The sequence below is a fragment of the Corvus cornix genome, chromosome 2 (genome assembly GCF_000738735.6).
Source record: "Corvus cornix cornix isolate S_Up_H32 chromosome 2, ASM73873v5, whole genome shotgun sequence".
NCBI lineage: Eukaryota > Metazoa > Chordata > Aves > Passeriformes > Corvidae > Corvus > Corvus cornix.
Window position 1 is genome coordinate 42,546,136 of NC_046333.1, and position 20,464 is coordinate 42,566,599.

The following is a 20,464-nucleotide window of genomic DNA, read 5'->3' on the forward strand; positions in this document are numbered from 1 at the left end:
AGTCGCTATCTTATGACTACTAATGTGTGTTGCAGTGAACAGTTTAGGGTCATTAAGGAGAAGATAAAAACTGTACAAGAGAAATTAGATCCTTCATCACTGGAATGCATTTTTAAATTAAAATCACCATGTAGCTTGAGAGCTGTCTTGGCTCCCGCTGCAGTAGTCCCTTATCACTGCTGATAGCTCCTAATTTCAGATCTAGAGCCAGGCATCCAGGAGCTGCAGGTTTGCACAGCAAAGCACACCACCCTTTCATTACACAGCTGTACCCTCTGATCTGCAAATAAACATCTCATATTTCCATTTTAAATGCAGGAAAAATGTTCCAAGTTTCTATTGCTCTCAATGAACCAAGATTTTTAGTTGTATCTTTCTCTATGTTTCTCTGTATTAACCTCCACAAAATAAACCTTAAGGCAGAACAGTTGCTAAGAGGGAGCAAGTAGGTGAATTTCCTTCTTTTTAGGTAAAAGCACCTGTGAATACAGTTTCTATGATTTTAGATGTCCAAATCTTCCCTTAACTGTCCATGTGGCTTCTTCAGAATGTATCATAGTTAAAGTGCATTTGAGGAGTGTAGCCCAGAGCTAATATTGTATTTGAAATAAGATTTTTTATAACACCATAATGAATACCTTTTACCATATCAAACCCCAATTGTCATTCATTAGACATTAAAACATTAGCTTTGCTTTTAAGATTGCTTCCAAAGAATTTTGCACAATTACTTTCTAGATGTTGCCGACTGATATAATACATTCAGAGTCTAAAGGTGTATAAGGAGATTAAATCATTTTACTTCTTCTTGTATGTATGACTGCATTATTAAATAATCATTGCCTCTGTTCTCATGGTGATTACTTGTTTAAGGTACTCGGGTTCTTCACAAGAGCTTCAAAGCCTTTTTTATCCCTGTCTAGCCAAAATGTTTTTGACATGTGCAATTTTTTCCTACTAAAACATTTGTAGTTTTTCCCAAGACTATTAGAAGACTAAACATCACCATTCCTATTATTTCAGCCTATGGAATATTGCTGTTACTCTTTCATTGCCACAAAACCTGGTCATTTGTTTACAGGTTTGATCTATGGTCGAGTTTTGCCTGTCATGTTAGGAGAGGCTCCCAGGTACCAGAGCAGATGGTTTTAGGATTAAAGAACCCTAGAGATGACAGGAGCAATCATACCTTCAACCAGTGCTTCTGAAGGACTGTAAATGTGCCAGACCTTTTTGGATTGGGTCGATATGTACAAAAAGAATCAGGCATTTCTTTCACATAAATTTGGAAAAAAAGAATAGCTTCTAACCCCCCACCCTCCCCCCCCAGCCCCTCTTTCCCCCCTTCCCCAAAAGACCCCAAAAGGAGAGATACTTCCTATGGGAAGCTTGCAATCTACCTCAGTGAAGGCACTATAAAGATTATAATGGGATTTCCAATGTCTCTGCTTGATCACTCTTGGGCATGTTCATGGTTTAAAAATGGTAGAGCAAAAGGCCCGATATTAAAAACCAGTACAAGACACAGTCATGGACGTGTGATACAGTTGCACATTCTGACAGTGTGAAAACACAGCTCCAGCACATCTGCTCAAATGGCAGAGTTGCACATTAGTAAAATACAGGATATGAATTAATGCTCTTTTCAAAATGAAGACAATAAATAAATGTTATATGTGTAAGAGGAAACCTGAGAAGTGTCAACAAGTACAGGGTACAAAGGAACAGCTCTGGACAAGAGGCTTATATTTGAAGAAAATTAGCTGGTATTCTAGATAAGTAATTGCTAATTGGCAATGCACAAAAATTAAAGTAGAATGGTTTAAATATTAGTACAACAGACATAACCATAATGGCTGCAGGAAAATGAGGAGCAATTTGCATTGATCTAGTTCCCTTGATCTTTATTCTGCTAACACACTTTCCTGCAAAGAGTAGACACCTAAAATGAGAAAGAAAACAAATGTGATAAAGACAATAATGTATTTCTCAAGTACTGAGACTGCTTAAAAATGTTAAAGTAGTCATACAAGAATTTAGGTGAACACTAGGAATGGATAGATTCAATAAATATGCCATTTGATTTCCATTGAGGAGAAACTGGACAGATTTTTTATTACACCTCTTCCCAAATTAACAAATGAAGAGAGATGGTCATGAGCCAAAATCCAAGGCACAAACACTCCTGATAAAGCTGAAAATTCATACCCTTGCATCTACTTTTTTTTTTTTTTTTAATGGATCATATTTTAAAAATCAGGATTTGAACATATGTCAGCAGAAATTGTAATTCTCTGCAGCCTTTGGGAATTCTACCACTGATTTTCAAGCATCTGTAACATCATCCAGAGAAAGTTTGAACTTGGACATAATCCAGTCAGAAGGGAAAAACAAAGGTTAGTGAATGTCCCTGTATGTCTCATTGCTCTTGAGGCTTGGACATTCAAGATGCACAAACCTCTGTAGTCAAAAGCAGGTGGGTGAAACTGTTACCTTCATATCTGGTTCCTTTTGAATGCCTGCTTTACCCTTTGCAGGTACAATAATCTGGAGGAAACTCTGTCTTCCCCAAGATCCTTAGGGAAAGTTTTTGACTATCTAGAGACCTACATTGAGATAGATGTTTTAAAGACTTTAAAAAACCCATAGAGCATTCCAAACAAAATGCGTATTCCTTTGAGTTAGAGCATTTTTAAATACAAGCTTAACCTCTATCAGGTCTACCAAAAGTTCATTTCATTTGAAAGGTGACAACCTATGCATTTCTTGTATAAGGATAACTAATACACTTTGTAAATATATTGGCTGTTGTATTCCTAATTGAATGTATACTTAGAAGGTATCATAAAAAACCTTACATTTTGCAGAGCTTTAACTCATCTAACTTGACAAAGCCATAACAAGATATTGGCCCATTGTTCTCACTGAAAATGACGCTTTCACGGTGAAATAAATACTCAATGAACTAAGTAGTTTCAGTAGGAAGAGAAGCTCAATCAAGGAAGTAAAGAAAGGAAAAAAAATCTGAGATCTAGTCACAGTGTTCCTCATAACAAGAAGAACACAGCTGAACCAACAGAAGTAGTGAAAACCTGAAAATTAGGCCTTAATTATCTCATAAAACTCAACTATAAATTTCAAGTTTCACTATTTAGAATAAAAAAGTAACATTTTCCTTTCTCATGGTAAAATTGATGCCATCTTTGAGATATGGAAAAAACTTCTTGTAGGAAGTAATTTCTTGTCATCACCAAGGTGTGGTCTGTTAAATAATTTATATTTTTATTTTGGAAAGCCATAAGTGCAAGGAGAGATACTTCCTGTGGCAATCCACCCCAGTGAAGGCACTATAAGGATTATAATGGGATTTCCAACATCTCTGGTTGATCACTCTTGGGCATGTTCATGGCTTAAAAATGGTAGGGCAAAAGGCCCGATATTAAACACTTGCAATGATAGCATTTTATTAGAAAACAATGTAGGAAAGATATATTTTAAAATATTTAGTTAGCAACAAGTTAGAAGAGTCAGAAGTCCGGCATATCTTCCACCTAATGCAAAATCCTACATAAACACTCTACAAAACACAGTGTGGATGAATTAACAACAACTTCACACATTTCAAGCCCTGCACATTTCTAGCCAGAATCTAATATAGTTTATGCATTAAATCTTAGAATTTCTGGATGATGTCCTATCTTCTTTTGTCTGCAAAATAAAGTCTTGCGCTTTCACTTTTTCCCCTGCTGTGAGAAATCCCTGAGGAACAGCCCAGATAGAGTTTCACAGTCAGAGCCCCAGATGTTTCTTAAAGTTGGTAGGTAATTAATGTGAATTAGATATTTACATTTCTTCTACACCGTGGCAAAATATTGTCTTTCCAGAGAACTTCCTTTGTGCTTACAAGTAGAGTTTATTCTGGTGAGAGAAGAAAGAAAGGAGTGGCACTGGGGGGAGAGGTTCCTTTGGGCAGGGCTCCAGGAAAGTCTCCTAAAAGCCAGCTAATGCTCTGCATGAACATAGAGGTTATCACCTCTATAAGGCTCTGGGTGAGTTGTCCCTCTCACCCCTATGCTGTGTTGCTGCCTTGCTGCCTCATAAGGCTACAGATTGCATCTCTGGGACATGCAGCTGGCATTCTGTGGATGGCTAAACCAATCAGACAGATCTGTTGCTCATATTTATGAGGAAGACCACAATATAGCTCCATACCAGTCTCACAGTTTAATGTAATAAAGATTCCCCTTACAGCAGAGATATATTTATTCCAAGGTAGAGACCTGTCTATATTACATATAAGAGCTATGTATAAGAATTTGAAGAGCTGACTCAGCAGACCTGCAAGGAAAACATTCCTCTTGATATTTTATGATAGTTCTCTAAACATTTAGACTGTGTTGCAAAGAAGCTCCAGTGTACATGGTCAGTCCACCTGCATTACTGCAGAACTAGGTCATAAATTCCTTCAGCCTCATTTATCAAGGGGTCAGTAAATTTAGAAAAGGAATGTTCTTGAAACTCTTCTCTGTGATGTTAGTACATTTCTTCTCAACAGTAATTTGTCAGATGGCTATGTTAGAATATGTGGGAGATTTAAATCCCTCTTGCTTTTGCAAGTCAGCAGTTTACTCTCTCTTCCCCACATCGCTGAATCACAGAATCAACTAGATTGGAAAAGACCTGGGAGATCATCAGATCCAAAGAAAGGACAAGATGGGGAAATTTTCAATCAACTTCTTGTGACAGTAACAGACAATACATGCAAAGCACTTGCTATAGATAATTATTACTATTAAAATTTTTATTGTTACTAGGAATAGTTTACAAACAGCTCTAATGCCATTAATGTATTTGGAGTGAAGAAAAATACCTTTTCATTTTTTAAAAAAATTGTCTTGCTTTATTCTCCCCAGTATCTTTTCCCAGGGTTCTTACACTAAAAGAAATTAGTAGCGTAAGTAAGTTAGCTACTTTTTTTGTAATATAGTATAATGTTAATTTAATTTTTAGACTACAGGTAAACCATACAAATCTAAACATATAGGTAATTTGAGAAATGAAATTGCAAGGCCATAATCAGAAGTATATAAATCACGTGAATATCATCTTCTTTAAGGAGATGCTCACACTGTCACTGCACAGAGTTTCAGTATCTAACATTTCTGCTCCTTAGGCAAACTGGCTGCTACTGTCCTTTTCCAGGCTATTAAATGCCTTGCAGCTAAGCTTGGAATTAGACACGTTTGTGCTCGTTGTCCGTTCAGTGCAAAGAGCACGTCCATCTATGCCCCCTTTGCTTCCCTGTGCTCCATAGGTCTGTACCCATCTGTTAGAGCTTTTCTTATCTTATATTTAGACTGTAATATCCTCTTGGGCAAGAGCAGCCTTTTTATCCTGTGTTAATTCAGCAATGGAGACAAGAGGGCCTTGACCCATGAGTAGCATCCCAGGTGTTCCTGCAATGAAATTTATGGTAATGAGGGGTTTTTTTTATGGTGTCAGCTAAAGAGTTAGAAACCTGTTTTGCAGTTTTATGCATTTGGAGTCCAAATTATGCCAAAAAGGTTTTGAGCTACTACAGGCAGGATATTCATGTCTTTTTTAAGAAATAAGCATTCTCCTCCATAAGCAATATAGATGATTTTAAAATGAAACCTTTATTATCAAATTATGACAAAATATCCCACACAACAAAGCCTTGCAGAATGTTAAGTTTTAAAGTTGCTAACAAAATTTTGTGTCCAAATGTGTGCATCATGGCATAGTTGGTAAATTAATCTCACCTCTACCCTGCTGTTCTCACCTGCTTAGGTTTCGCCATCAGAGAAATACAGACTGAAGTCTTTCAGTTCTTATGAAAATTTCTCAGTCCTAAGAGTTAATGTATTAAAGTTCTGACTCAGAATCTGCAAGTAAATTCTCATGGAGGTAATGACAGTGATAATCAATACCTTAAAATCTTTGTAAAAAAACCCAGTACTGTTTATTTGCAACAGCAAGATATCAAGAGGACTATATTTTTTTAGAAAAACAGTGCAATATGCTACACATATTTTATATTTTCATTCTGACTACCAGCAGTCTGCAAGAGTAGAGCTGTTTACTTCCAGACTCTGCTGTAAGGGTCCTCTCTGCTTTTTAAATCTGAGTAATACAAGAAGTGATCCCTCATAGGTGGTACCTTCCCCTCTCCTGCCATCTTCCCCACTCCAGAAATCAAGCCAGCTTTCAGCACCTCCTATCTGTTCAAATGCAGTCTCCCAGCTTGGCAAAACAGGGCCAGAAGCCTCAGCATGGAAACTGTTTCCTTTTGTAGGTCTAACTACAAATGAAATTGCAATTCAGAATTGCAATAAAACCATGCTGATTTCCATCTGACTGGCCTGCATAATCGCACAGGAGATGATAATGACAGCACAGAGTTCAGTTTGGGTCAGTATAGACTGCTGCAGTCTACATGACATCCATTTCTCCTTGTCTTCTGTATTAATAACATCCATGCTGGTTAGATAACAGCTAAGTATGTTAACCCTTGCTACAATCCCCTCCTTGCTTGCGCCACAGTTTTTACAGCATTGTCTAAGTATTTTCCTTTGTGTTCTTATCTAAGGAGCCACCGTGTTGTACAGGGACCTGTGTCTGACAGGCAGCCATATGATAAATGGTATTAGGACTTTATTTGCTTTTGACTTGTCTTATTTTTTTGTTCCTTGATTCTACAACATAAATAACATTTTTCAATTTGTTCTTTTATTATGCACCACTTGAATCAAGGAAGTTTAGATCCAAACATATTTGAATTTGGGAGGAGGAAATCAACAACAGGGAATATTTTACTCCAGATTGTATCTAAAGATAATAAAAAACCCCAAGAACTTGCAGTATAATAAGGGCTTGATGTAAAGAAAGAGTAAAAAGTGAAGAAGAAAGGTGGTGACTTCATGGAAAAGCACACAATGTTTTTAAAGTTGCAGCAGTTCTGAAATATTACATCTGTGTCTGCAGATATGACAGGTCTTTTTGAAGTGAGTGACATAAGGGAATCCTAAGCGTTAGTATTTTTATCTCTAGCTCTCTTAAACCTGACAATGAAAAACAATTTAAAATAATTAGGTATAATTACTTTTACAGAATGTGGCTTGTGTAAAACTTTATATGCTGCAGAATTCATTGACATACTCTCACAGCTTCACATTGGCTTCTTTGGCTGAAAGTAGTTACTAGTTAACTTTGAGCACTGTAGCCTGAAAGTACAAAAGAAACAGAAATATTTTCCAAGGTATAGGAAAATGGAAGAGAGCCTGGAAAGAAAAGACTCTTGAATAATTTCTTCATTTCTGTACAGAAATCATTTTCTATTCTGGCAGCAGAAAACCCTTCTTTTATCAAGCACCTGCTCGGGTAAAGGGCAGAGAAAAAAGGATAGATAAATAAATAGGAAATAGGAATATATGCAAAGGACATCTTTAGATTAAAAATTTAAGGCATGCTTGTGCTACAGAAGAAAAGAAAAGTTATTTTAGTCATTATGGGATGTCTTCGGAATGCAACACGGCATTCTAACACCCTAGGATCTCTACCTGCGTGATGGGGCTGAGAGGCAGACCAATCACATATTGAAGCAGCTGCTGAAAAGATTTCAAAATTTATAGCAAAGTCTTTGTGGGTTTAAACTGGATTGAAAAGGTACAGTTTGAACAGCCTAGACATGAGCTTCAAAACAGAAGTAGAAATTTCTAAGAAATCCTAACAGAACTTCCTATTACACTAATGTGTAAGAGACACTAATGTTTTAACAAACTGTACAAAGCTCTCTGAGGAGGGTAGTGTAACCCTAGAACAAGCTACCCAGCCAAGGTTTGCAGGACTTGGATGGAGCAAGCCGTGTTTACCGCGTGTTATAGTCCTGGTTCAACTATCTGGCTGGTTTAAATGAACCCCAGAGGCTCTCTGCAGCCAAGAGTTCTACAGTTCCAAGTACAGCAGTTAAGGGTTAAAGACTCTGACGTAACTTCAAATTTTCTGAACAGAGCTTTTATGCACAATATGTTCAACTTCCAATAAATTATACTTTCTGGTGTTCGCATTATAGAAGCCATGTGGAAAGATCCTGGTGTTATTTTACCTCTTGGGACTATCCCTTCTTCTGGGGTGTTTACTAGGCAGATTTTTCCTCTACGTGTGGCTCTGAGAATTTCTATTATGGTTGCAGAAATTTGTCCAGATACAGCTTCTGCACTGAGATAAAAACTGCTTTGTAGAATTAATAAATGATACATAGGTAATCTGTTGTTTGACACAGCAGGACACTTTGTCAAATCTCAGGGGCTTCATCCGCATGCCAGATTTTTACCTTTGACTTAAAAACTGTCGAAAATTTTTTCTACTAGTTACAAAATCTTGGAAATATTTTAATAATGATGTAAAAATTTAACACTCCATTTAATAAGCTACTTTCATGCCTGTTTTTTTCTGGGCTTCAAATCCAAGAGGGCATCTCATTCCTGTGGTATTTGGTGATTGCTAAAGTGGTGGTTCAATCAGAAGGCAAAGTAAGGTAAAGGTACAGGAAAATACAGTTTAATCAAGGAACTGAGCCTGCAGGAAAGAACAGCAGGGAAGAATAGCAGAATAAAACTTACTAAAGCCCAGAGCAGCTAAAATACAAATAGGTATTAATCTAAATGCAAAAGGACTGTTTCAGTTCAGCTCAACAAATGGTATTTTGGTTTCACTCACCTGCACCTCAAAAACAGTGGTTAGAGTTTACAAACAGAAAACGGAATAATTTCCACAAACTTAATTTCTATGAATAGTTTAAAATATAAATTTATATTTTAAATCCTGACAAGGTCTAGTATACACTGCTCTGAAAAGAGGGATTTTCATAAAGAAAACCTCTTGTAGAAAGTATATTGATATATGGTTTATATTTATTTATATAATATGTATTTATCATACAAAACAGGCAAAAAAAGTAGGGCCAGGGTTTCAGATAAGCCATTCCAAGACCTTAATTTGTAAGTATAGGTCTTTACCATATGCAGACAGGTTTCCACACATCCTGCATATGTTCTGGTGATTACAGTTTTGCACATAAAACCCCCTTGCAGCTGTTACATTTCTCTGTCTCCAATCTCACAGACTTACAGACACAGAAAATACTATGTGCCTCTGCTCTTACTGTACTAAAATAATGAATATTTATGTTTATCTGCAAACAGGATTTCTTCAAAAGCCAGATGAACTTTGTCTCATTTGTACCTTATTCAAAAGTCTAACCCAATTAGAGAAAAAAAAAATTTCTTTCATTAATATTCCACACCATAAGCTTCTCCAAATTTGGCCTCATATATAGTATTTCACACCAGAATTATTTTCACCATTCAGGTAAGGTATCCAGAAGATTTTAAATAAATATTTTTCGTTGTTTTGAATTACATGAGTACATTAATTCTAATTTCTTCATGTTTTTAATGATTTTATCTATATTCATTCTAACAAGGCTAGATATTGTGAACCTCAAAAAATTCATGGAAAATTTACACATTGCGTGTACAATAAAAGTGTTACTTTCACGGAGGAGTAAAACTCTTAAGGATTAAAAAAGGCAATAAAATTATTTAAAAGAATTTCAGTGTTAAATATTCTCCTGGGATAAAAATTTTCTGTTTGAACTGCTTTAGAGTGTTTCACCACTATGTAATGCTTCAGTATTTTGGTATATCCTTGTCTTTTTCAAAGTATGTGCAATGAAATAAGTACTGTTTGTAGTAATTTTTAAGATGAGTACTTTGAAAAGTTTCATAGCTTCAAAGTGATCATCTTGTAAGGTTGTCTAGTTTATTCCTATTTATTATTTCTGTATGACACTCCAGGGGCTAATTACTTTATAGTGTTGCAAGAAACAACCCAAATTAGTTAGCTGAGTCTCTCAGATATTGATACCCCAAAATACTTCACAAGAGTGGTAACCATCAACCATTTCCTTCAAATATTAATTAGAAGTGATTTTCAGCCCTACATCCCACTAAAAAAAAAAATAGGTGAGTATACAGGTATTTCTATTCCACACAACAATGGACCTTCAATGCAGGTACCAAAGGTCAACAGAGCACTACAATTCATTTTGCTAAATTGAAAATACCAGCACTCATGCATGGCATAAGTATATTTTTTAATTCTTTTTCTTAAAGATGCCTCTTCAAAACGAGGAAGGACGATAGTTCCAGAGGAATGTGTTCTGTTACTACTAATGACAAAAAATGAAGAAAACTGATAATCAAGAACATAGTGAAGCAGAGTGGAAGAGAAATTAAAATCAAACATGCAGGTACAGAGATGACAGACTGAAGTGAACAATTGATCACTGCTAGCGAATGATGTGCTGTGTGATGTAGTCAGCATGATGTTCTTTCCTGCTCTGCACAAGGATTCATAAATCTACACATGTCAGTTCTAACCTGATGGATGTGTGTGTTTGGAGCAGTGAAACCAGACCAATATTTTACAGTGGGACACAGTTCTCTTGGCTGAGATCCTTGGAAATTTACAAGTGCTCTTTCTGGCAGTGAGGAGGATTCACTTAGTTCTTACAGTGCCACGAAACAAACTGAACTGCGGTTCCCACTAAAGCAGACCAGGGAGTGCTGGGCACCTGTGCCGAACCTTGCCATCTGCCAGACAGCACGAGAGCAGGTGCCAGCTGCAGCCTTTCCCAAGACTCCAGCTGCACTTCATTAGTACTAGCTCTTCATAAGCTGAACATTTGTTGAAATTACTGGAAGCTGTTTTGATGTAGGTCCAGGCTCAAACTCCAGAAGGTAGGTCTGCAATACAGAAGTAGGTACATATACCTGCATGCACCAAACACTTCCATCATATGGGTCCAAAACCTGATCATTCCTTAGCACTACAGTTTTACCATGTGTCTTCTCTTAGCTGATTTTCTTGACAGTCCCACTACCTGGGGATTTATGATCACACAAAATCTCAGTTTTCATATTTTTTTTCAAAATAAGTTCCTGGTTGCCACTGTTGCTAAGAATGTTAAGAACATGAGTCTCATAGGACTCCAAAGCAGATTGATAATCACACATTTTAAAAATCTCATTATTTTTCATATTTTTTGTTATGGTTTTTGAATGCTTAGATTTAGTACAAAATACTCATGACACATTCAAACCCAAGTTTTTAATCCTTCAGCAGAAGGAAATGTTGTACAGAGACAAAGCCAGAATGATCTAAGATCATTAATAGTGAAGACAATTCCTATATAAAAAAGAAGAAAAATAAACACCAAGCCTCTATCTCAACTTTCATACCAACTCTTCTCTCATGTCTATCCGTTTAAGTAATTTTTTTGCAAAAATATATTCATATTTCCCTGCTTCTACAGTACATTCTGAGACTTAGTATAATATGAAAACACTAGGAGTCAAAAATTAATTATTGCTTTGACAAATTATGTATTGTGTTGATCATGAATGGAAATAATGGCACTGATATTTCAAATATGATTTCTACTTTTATTTGCCCCATGGTTATGCTGGGTTGTTAGTTCACTAACATACATTATTTGTGGAAGAACTGGCAGATACACACATACGTAAAAATAGACCTATGACACTTCTGAAAAGAGGAGAGCCTGTGTTTTAACCTGAATAAATATAACAATGCCACAAGTATCTATTGTCAAGGATATACTTAAATCTGTACCTTCAGAATTCCTGGCAAAATTGCTCAGGACCTTGTGAAAACTAAAACCTTCTGCCTCTGGTTCCTTAGCATAAACTAGGAAAAAGCTTCCTGGCACTAAAACTTCCCAGACTATTGAAACTCAAGAGAATCACAGGTAAATGTCTCTCTTAATAGATATTCCAGCTTGACGCTGACTTACAAAATTCTGAAAAGAGTGAAGCAACCCGGGGACCACGAAGGACTTGGGCAGAATTTTGGAACCTGAGCTCAAGATTTTAACCTAAAGTTTGCATCTAAGACATAGGACACCTACATTTTGGAAAACCCATTTCAGCCAACTTCTGCATCAGGCCAGAAGTGCCACAATCTTTACATGATTAAGACACTTGGAGATTCTCTCCTGTCTGCACTTGGTGGGGATCTTTCAGTCACCTTGTCCCTGCATCTAAATTTCCTGAAGGACTCAGTGGGAAGGGTAGTTTTTTGAATTCAGGCTGTTCACTTCAGCCCAACATGAGACTTTTAATACCTGAGTGAAAGACCCTGAAGGCACAGCCTTGTTTTCAGCATTTCCAACTGGCACCACTCAGGTCCTGTGCACCTTTTTCTGTACCTAACTCTGCCACTGAGAGCTAATTGCGGGTATTCACTGGGAGTCAGGATCCGAGTCCTTTTAAAAGCTCTGACTGCAAGAGTGTGATAAACAAAAGATGTGTGGGAGGTTTTATACTGCAGAGGATGTGAAACTACAGTGGTTCAGCCACAACTGTGTTCTTGTTTTTGAAAGTGCTGTAAATTAAAAAACTAATAGAAAATGATTAAAAACCTGAGATGAAACTTGAGGTATTCAATTGAAATAAAGATTTAAATAGCTGAAGAACAATACTCTTTACAGGCCTGATTTTAAAGCTTATTCCAAAGTTCATTTATTATGTATAAAAAACCAGCTATTTTTGTACTGTATTTTGCATTGATAACAACCCCTCCATAGTCAAAATGTTGTGTTACTGTACGACTAACAAAAAGTTACAGCTAATATTCTGGTGGACAGGAAGGAATTTTTTTTGAGACAGTGGCACAAATTGTACCTGACAGTTTTGACTATCTAAGGGAGCCAGCATCCTGACTCTTGGCCCTCTCCTAATCTCCTCACTACACTCAAGACAGTCGGGCTTCAACAACTCACATGGTTCTCACAGAATGAATGCCTTCATCAACAGGAAATATTGTCAATATTATCTGTTTCTCATAGAGACAGATAGAAAAATAACTTTCTCATATATAATAAGAACTTGAATATCTCAGAATATATTAACACAAAATAGCAGTCAGCAAATAAAGAGCCCATGCCTAAATCTGATGCCAGCTAAACTATAGAAATGGGAGCCAATGGCATTGGAGTGTTAGGATCAGCCAGGAACCTAAACACAGTCTAGCCTCTACTCCGTGTCAGCTAACAGAAAATTAATCTTATTTTTACAGGTCGGTGAAGACCATTCCATATCTCAGGGAGACATCTGTTTCACCAGTGAGAACAAATGAGGGGAACAAGGTGAAATGTAACAGAGAGGGACCTGAAAATGCCAGAAGGGAAAAGCAGGACAAGAACTGTATCACTGTCTCCTGTGGGTGGGAATGACGTGTCCAGGAGTCATGGTTTTATCAGACATTAGAGTCAAGATGCTGCACATGGAACAACTCTTTCCCAAGATGGGAGAACTTGCTGAGGTAAAGGTTTCCAGCATCTAAAAGCAGTGGCCATACTGTGTATCTTCCAAATAATGTAATCAGTTAAATCTAGCAATACTGGAGCTAAGCAAGAGATCCAGTTTTTAACATTATGCTACACTGATATTTGTCTGAGTGCCACCACATCCTGACAGCTCATCAATAATAGACCCAGACACTACACCTCTCTCACCATGCAACCACGTGGCTAAATTTGTGAATGTAACCATGTTTTTAAATTATTTGCAATGGGACTGTTGCCCGAATGAGGACAAAAAGTGAAATAAAGGCTTACAATTCGGTCCAGTAAGAACAAAGCAAATGCCATTTTCAGTTCTGGGTATTTTCATAGGAACAACTTTATCACTCCCATTGCCCCAATCCAAATGCAAATTAAGCACCACATTTGTTTAAATTAGCTGGAGAAATAGATACACAGAAGCAAATGCTGCTGGATCTGGGCTATGGTGCATATCTGATGGCACAGCAAGGTTCAAAGTATTATGTTAACAGTACTGCAGCTTTAAATTGTTTGCTTTAAGTGTTATCAAACCTCGGTCCTGAAATCTGTGCTACAGGCTTTCTGAGGAAGCACTAAATGGAGTAAATAAAAGCTAAAAGCTTTTTTCTTCCTCTGACTCTCTCCCCAAAAATAGCAGCAAACATGAAAAGCAAATTAATCTTCTTTTCATTCCAGACATAGTTTTCCTTTCTTAGAACAAACCCCTTCCTATATTTCAGCTCTTACGTACATTTCAGCGTCCATACTCATGGTGCCATACTCATTTTTTCAGGTGGACATTGCTTGAGACATTCCAGTGAAGAATAAAAAGTAGGATTTCCAAGGAAGTGACACATTTTTTTCATTACAAAAAGTATAGGAATTATAATTTTTGTATGGTATTTTTTAATGTTGTCCATTAGAAAGCCTCTTCATGGCTGGAATAAACTTTGTGTACGATGCATTGATGGAAACTTGAGTCTCCAGTTCTGGTATTAATGTATTGAAATGAAAAGTTAAAAAATTAAAACCTGTAAGTATAAAAGTAAGGAACATATCCTACTGCTTTGCCTGCAGCAAGATATCTCTTTTACATGCTCTCCAAAACAGCACAAATTTTTCAGCTGAGGTCTTCCTTTAGGAGAACAAAATACCCTCAGTGTCTTGCAGTAATACTACCTTAACTGTACTCCAAGCAAGATTTCTCCTGTGTGCATTATTTGCTTATGATTTATTATGATTTCCAGATCTCATTTTACTTTGCTTAATCACTCATACTCTAAATTACACCTACCATTCTCCCCTCAAAATATCCCCAGCGTGGTTGCTATGAGGTGTAGTGAACTTGCCATTTGAAGTTTCCTTAAGGCGAAAAGAAAGGCTACCTGCATATAATCACCAGAATAGCAAAAGATACACAGAGGACCAAGACTTAATTTCATTGGGTTTCATCAGCAAGCAGTTTGCATGTGGAGAGCAACAGAATTTATACTGATTGAAAAAATTACATTTTTACAGTGCAGATTACTGTAACACGCACATATCAAACCAGGAGTCCCGTGGAAAAGAAATATATATGGACGAATTCTTGGTAGATGTTTCAGAGATGAAATTACATAATAACTTTTTGTGCTCAAATATGCAACACATAAGCTTAACCAGAAATTTTGTCAGTGCTGGAGTGGTCTGTGCAAAACAACAGCATTGATATCTGGAGTTTTCTGAGCTCTTTTCTTTAAACCAGTATCTAATACTTTAACATTTTAAAACCATTGCACTTAAAATACCCCAAACAAAAAAAAAATCCAAACAAATCCCCAAAGCTATAAATTATTTAACTTATCTCTAGAACTAATATCTGTAGGAGCATTACAGGAGTCATTGCAGTATAATTTTTATTATAAATTTATAGCATCTAAATATTTTAGAGACCATCCATGAAGGTGGTGGAACAGCCTTCCAGGCAAAAATGCAAACTCACACATTTAGAAAAAAAAAAACCCTAAAAAAATCCCTGTCTGTAAGCCCAATAGAAAAGCCCTTTTTCCGTATAAAAGGTGAAAGTGTGAGAGCACGCACTGCTAAGAAGTGCCTTGACCCATCCAGTGTAGAAGTGCACTGCCTAGAGGTGTCGAGGGAAGGCCCCTGATTGTCACAGGTCAAAGTAAGTTAGTGGTGAGGAGCTGTTAAGGAGTGCTTCCTTAGGAAGCTCACTGGAAGACGATCAGCGTGTGGTAACCCAGAAACAGCACTCTTCACAGAGACACAAGTGGGACTCCTGGGAAATGTCTATGTTCCAGTTAAACTGGGACTGGTTCTAATGAGGTTGTTGGGACATTTGTTTATTACTGCCATTGCCCAAGAATGGACAAAATGGTGAAGGTTAATATTTTCATAGTAGTAAATGCCAAGAGCACCAGGGTATATGAGGAGAGTTTTCTGAATGTGGCCTTGCCTGGGGGAAAAGGGAGCACAGCCAACAGCCCTACCCAGGGAGCAAGGATGCAGCCCATCATCATCATTTGGACTGCAATGAATGCTTTGAAAGCAGCTATTGTTTGCGGCCTACATAAGCTGACAAAGTGCCTTAAGAGCTACTTCCCACCAGAGACATTATTATTATTACTATTATTATTATTATTATTATTATTATTATTATTATTATCTGGATTTGTTTCTCTGTTAGTGGTATTGGACCAATTTTTGCACAGTGGGCTTTCTTTGTATATTCTCCTCTAGAGCTGCAGACTTTTCTTTCAGACATTTGCTCTCTATAAGGAGTTCAGCAGCAGGTCACAGACCTGGTTTACAAATGAAAAGATAAATAAACAACCATCTTAGAAGAAGAAGAAGACTCCGCAAATCTTTAAGTAACCTATTGAAAAACTAGAAACACATATTTCTTGGACTTTATTCTTTTTCTCTTCCTGACCCAGTATCCTCCCTTCTCTGAGGTCAAGCACCTTTAGTATGACTATAATTTTTCCCTCAGATTTATCATTATTAGATGATATTTAGAGAGATGATAACAGGGTTAAGAGAAAAGAAATAAAGGAGATAAGAATCAGGCAATCTGCAGTCTGAATGCATATCACTGAGCCTTTGGTCACAGGTGTTTGCATTATTTCCCCCACACCAAATATTTTTTCTCTTGGGAAACTGCCTCACCTTTAGATAAACTTCATTTATGGAAGATGTTTCACTACAAAAAATGAAATGCTTAAAATCTAGAGCTAATCTGGAACAATGAATTAAATCAGAATGAATGCTGGAGTAGAAACTAAACATTGGACCAAAACTGAACATTCCATTGATAAACAGGTCATCTGCTCTGCAAAAATCAAAGCCTGAAAATCCCCTAAACAATAATTCCAAAGGGAGTTTTTAGCCTGAAGACATTTCAGGGCCTATCTGTTTCAATGTATAGGAAAAAATCAGCACATTTGAGGGAATGCTTTTGTCGATGAATTTTCCTAATTTGCAAAACCAGGATGAGTTTTCTCATTTATGCTTTTACACGGTCTGTCTAGCCATTTCCTATACAGATCCTGAATTTTCCAAACTTTGAATCACTCTTAAAAATCTCAAATTCTTTTCTATTTTTTTCCAATTGATTTTTATTTTAACCTTTTTCAGATTGACCTGAAATTCAGAGTGCCAAACTCTTCCTTTTCTCTACAGACAGCACTAAACAATGGCATAAGATTGAACAAAACCTGAAATATTGAGTGACTTCTACACGCACTTTTATATATTTACATACATTTATGAATATATACACGTGCATGTATACATAGGAAGGAAGAACTTACCTATGTCCCAAGTAAGTGGGTTATTCTGTTCCATCTCCCTTTTCCCTATGACATACCAGATGCAGGCCATCCAGTGAGCAAGCAAGGCAAACATGGACATGAGAAGTGTGAGAACGATTGTGCTGTGCTGGGAGTAACGATCCAGCTTCTGAAGGAGACGCAAGAGGCGCAGCAGCCGCACTGTTTTTAGAAGGTGGACAAGGGAAACCTAGGAAAACAGGGAGAGAAAACCAATTGTCAGAAGCGAAACAACTTGCCAGCAGCTTTCTTCTATCACACAGTTCTCTTTTTTCAATGAAAGGATATTCTAAATCTCTGTGAAATTTTGTGCAGTCTTCATTCAGCTGCATAGCTGACTAGACTGAATCTTAAGACAGCAGAGAATAGAAAAGAAGATGCTTTAAAAAAAAGTGTTATATTTCGATGTGTAAATACATAATTATTATTTCTGATTTAAATCAAACAAACTTGAAATACTAGGCCTTTCATGTTGGTTTTTTTTCATGCAGTCTCCTTTCAGATTCAGCTTAAAAATTTGTGTTTGGGAAAAATGGGTTCTTCCCAGCTCTAGAAGAGAAATACAGTTGTCAAACTGACCAATGTTCATCTGACCACAATATGAAACCACAAAATATATATCTCCAAGCACACGATGATTTTCAGCTTCAGCTAACAGTACACCTAATTTAACTGTCTAGGAGATGAAACCAGTTTATAATTTAGCATGGAAGAGGCAATAACGATGGCAGATATTTTGCAGAACAATAAAGCAGAGAAGTCAGAGAAGGCTCAGATTTGTTCTTGAGATTTAAACCTGTGTTCAGGGACATGGGCATATTTTACTGCTCTGTACTAAGTAGTAGTCCCAAAAAGCTTTCATTAAAACTTCTAATACTGCTTCTTAAATTCCTTAACTAAAATATTATTGCCTTTCAAGTTTGTGTAGCAAAAGCAGCACCTAATCTATTCAGCACCCTAAGTATACTTCGGTTTATGAACTATATGGCTCTGGCCTTAGAGGAGTCCCAGCATAAAGGGAGCAGTCTCTGGATGACCCCATACCCTCCAGAGCATCCTGCAGCCTACATCCATACCATGGTGTGAGCAGCCCACAGTTTTGCTGGGATGTACTTGGCTCATGTTTCAGCTGTTGGGCAGAGTTAGCCAACAATATACAGATTAGGATCCAAATACTTTTAATGTGTTTGTCTAAGATTAAATAGACATAATTTTCATTAACAGTAAGCTTTTCTTTTCTTCCCTCATTAATGAGACAGTAGGATTAATGCCTGGTTGATACAGGATACCCACATCAGCTGGAAAAGAAACATCAGGCTTGACGTGTCTTGCCACAGCACTCCCAGAGCACAGTAATGAGCTCTCTCAAAAGCAAGTCTAAAAACACAGCCCAATCAATATCCTTTTGCTTTTGCTAATCCAGAATATCCTGAAGTTCAGCCTTTCTGTTTCTTTTACCAAAGCTAATAATTTGAACTCTAAAATTTATAGGTGTGCCTTTACTAACAGCCAGATCTGAGGTGACTGATAAATTCTGTAGCATCAAGCGTTTTTGATTTGTTCAAAGACTTAACAACTCGTTTATTTTATTCCAGTCTCAGGAATTAAGTAGGTGGGAAACCTGTAAAGAAGACAATAAGAAATCTACAAGCATCATATTTTTTTTGTCAGTACAGTTTTTGGTACTGCATAAGTAATTCTCCCATGAGCCCCTTCAAACAGCAATATTTGCAGCCCATTATTTAATGTGGTTTTTTTTCTCACGAACCTTTAAATTATTTGTCATGTACATAGTAAGGAAAAAAAGAAAATCAACAAAAATATGACATTTTTTCAATATATGTTGTTAAAATAAGATCTGACATTTGAGCACACAAACATTTACAAGGTCATTTCTTGCATTTCTTTTCCTCATCTTATGTCATTCTCCATCTACAGTGTCAGGGAATTAGTTATGTCTGTGACCTTAAGCCCAAGAATATCTGCAAGTCTAGGGCAGAAGGCTGCAAAATATTTGGAGCAATTGCCATGTTTATACTACTACAATCATATAACTTTAATTTATAATTATTCTACAACTGCCATGAAACTATATCACCTGCCTCTGTTTCAGTGGTAATTCATTTCCCAAAGTCTCCTTTCCTTCTCTCTCATCAGCTTGTTTGAACCAAGCACAATTCTGTTGCACTTATAACATAAATGGGTCCCTATTCACGACTGACTCTTCAAGGAGTTGTAGTAACATATGAACATTTGTATAATGATTTTGTATATAATGATTGTATATGTGCTATGGCCTACACATTGGAGCCTTCATCTTCCCATGGGAGCCTATGTTCTAAAACATCACAGTTAAATAATGATAACCTTGGTGAAATTATTTTTTCTTTGTTTTAGATTCCTGCAAAAAAGAAATTTCAAAAGGACTGTTAAAATTGTATGTGTGCCCTGCCAGTTATCAGTCTGGCCTAAATTCTGACCATTTTTTTTAAGCTACAGATATAAAGACAGTGAATCATATATCATAATACTCTTTTTAATGTGGAGGCATGTTTCATTTTAAGCCCTAAGGACTGCCCCATTTCAAAATGATTCCTGCATAAATTTGGACACAGATGTAATTAATCATGTATTATTGCACTGAATTTTCTCATTAGTCATGCCAAACGCTCTTCTGGTATTGTGCCCAATATGTCATTGGAAGATCTAAAATGCCATCAGGCAGCTTCTTTTTCTATGTCACAAATTTAGGAAGACAAAATAAGGAGTCAGCACTCATACTTGTGCCTGCACAGATTTTTGTTTGCCCACAGATATAAAATCATCAAAATTTTCCATTTTGTTAATCGTTTTAGACTAGCTGTGTTAACCTTTTTCTGTCAAAAGGACATGGACAAAATTTTCTCTAACACAATCAGCATAGTCCTGAGAAGTACTGACAAAAAATAAAGTTGCTACAAACCAGTGATGGAATTCTCTGCTTGGAAGAATCATCTCCTACATAAAAAATAAATTAATGAAGAAACAGGATACGTTTTAAGAAATTACTAGTGTGAGAGATTTTTAATAATTTTTTGTCCACCTGGTTAGTCGATTTTCCTCAAAAAATGATACTCTTGTTTTGTAACCATGGATAGCTACTCAGAAAGGAGCAATTCAATCATTATAACTAGTGCTTAATGGCCTGGTTTTTAAGGCAACATTT

The 20,464-nt window shown here is 36.7% G+C and overlaps 1 protein-coding gene across 3 annotated transcripts in view; it reads right to left on the reverse strand.

Annotated features, from left to right (window-relative positions):
• KCNH8 (potassium voltage-gated channel subfamily H member 8) overlaps positions 1–20,464 on the reverse strand; it is a 175,473-nt gene that overhangs the window by 50,341 nt on the left and 104,668 nt on the right. For all 3 annotated transcript variants that reach the window (XM_039549761.1, XM_039549760.1, XM_039549759.1), the window contains one exon: positions 17,242–17,449. In XM_039549761.1, coding sequence (XP_039405695.1) covers positions 17,242–17,449 — 208 coding nt within the window. The remainder of the gene's footprint in view (positions 1–17,241; positions 17,450–20,464) is intronic.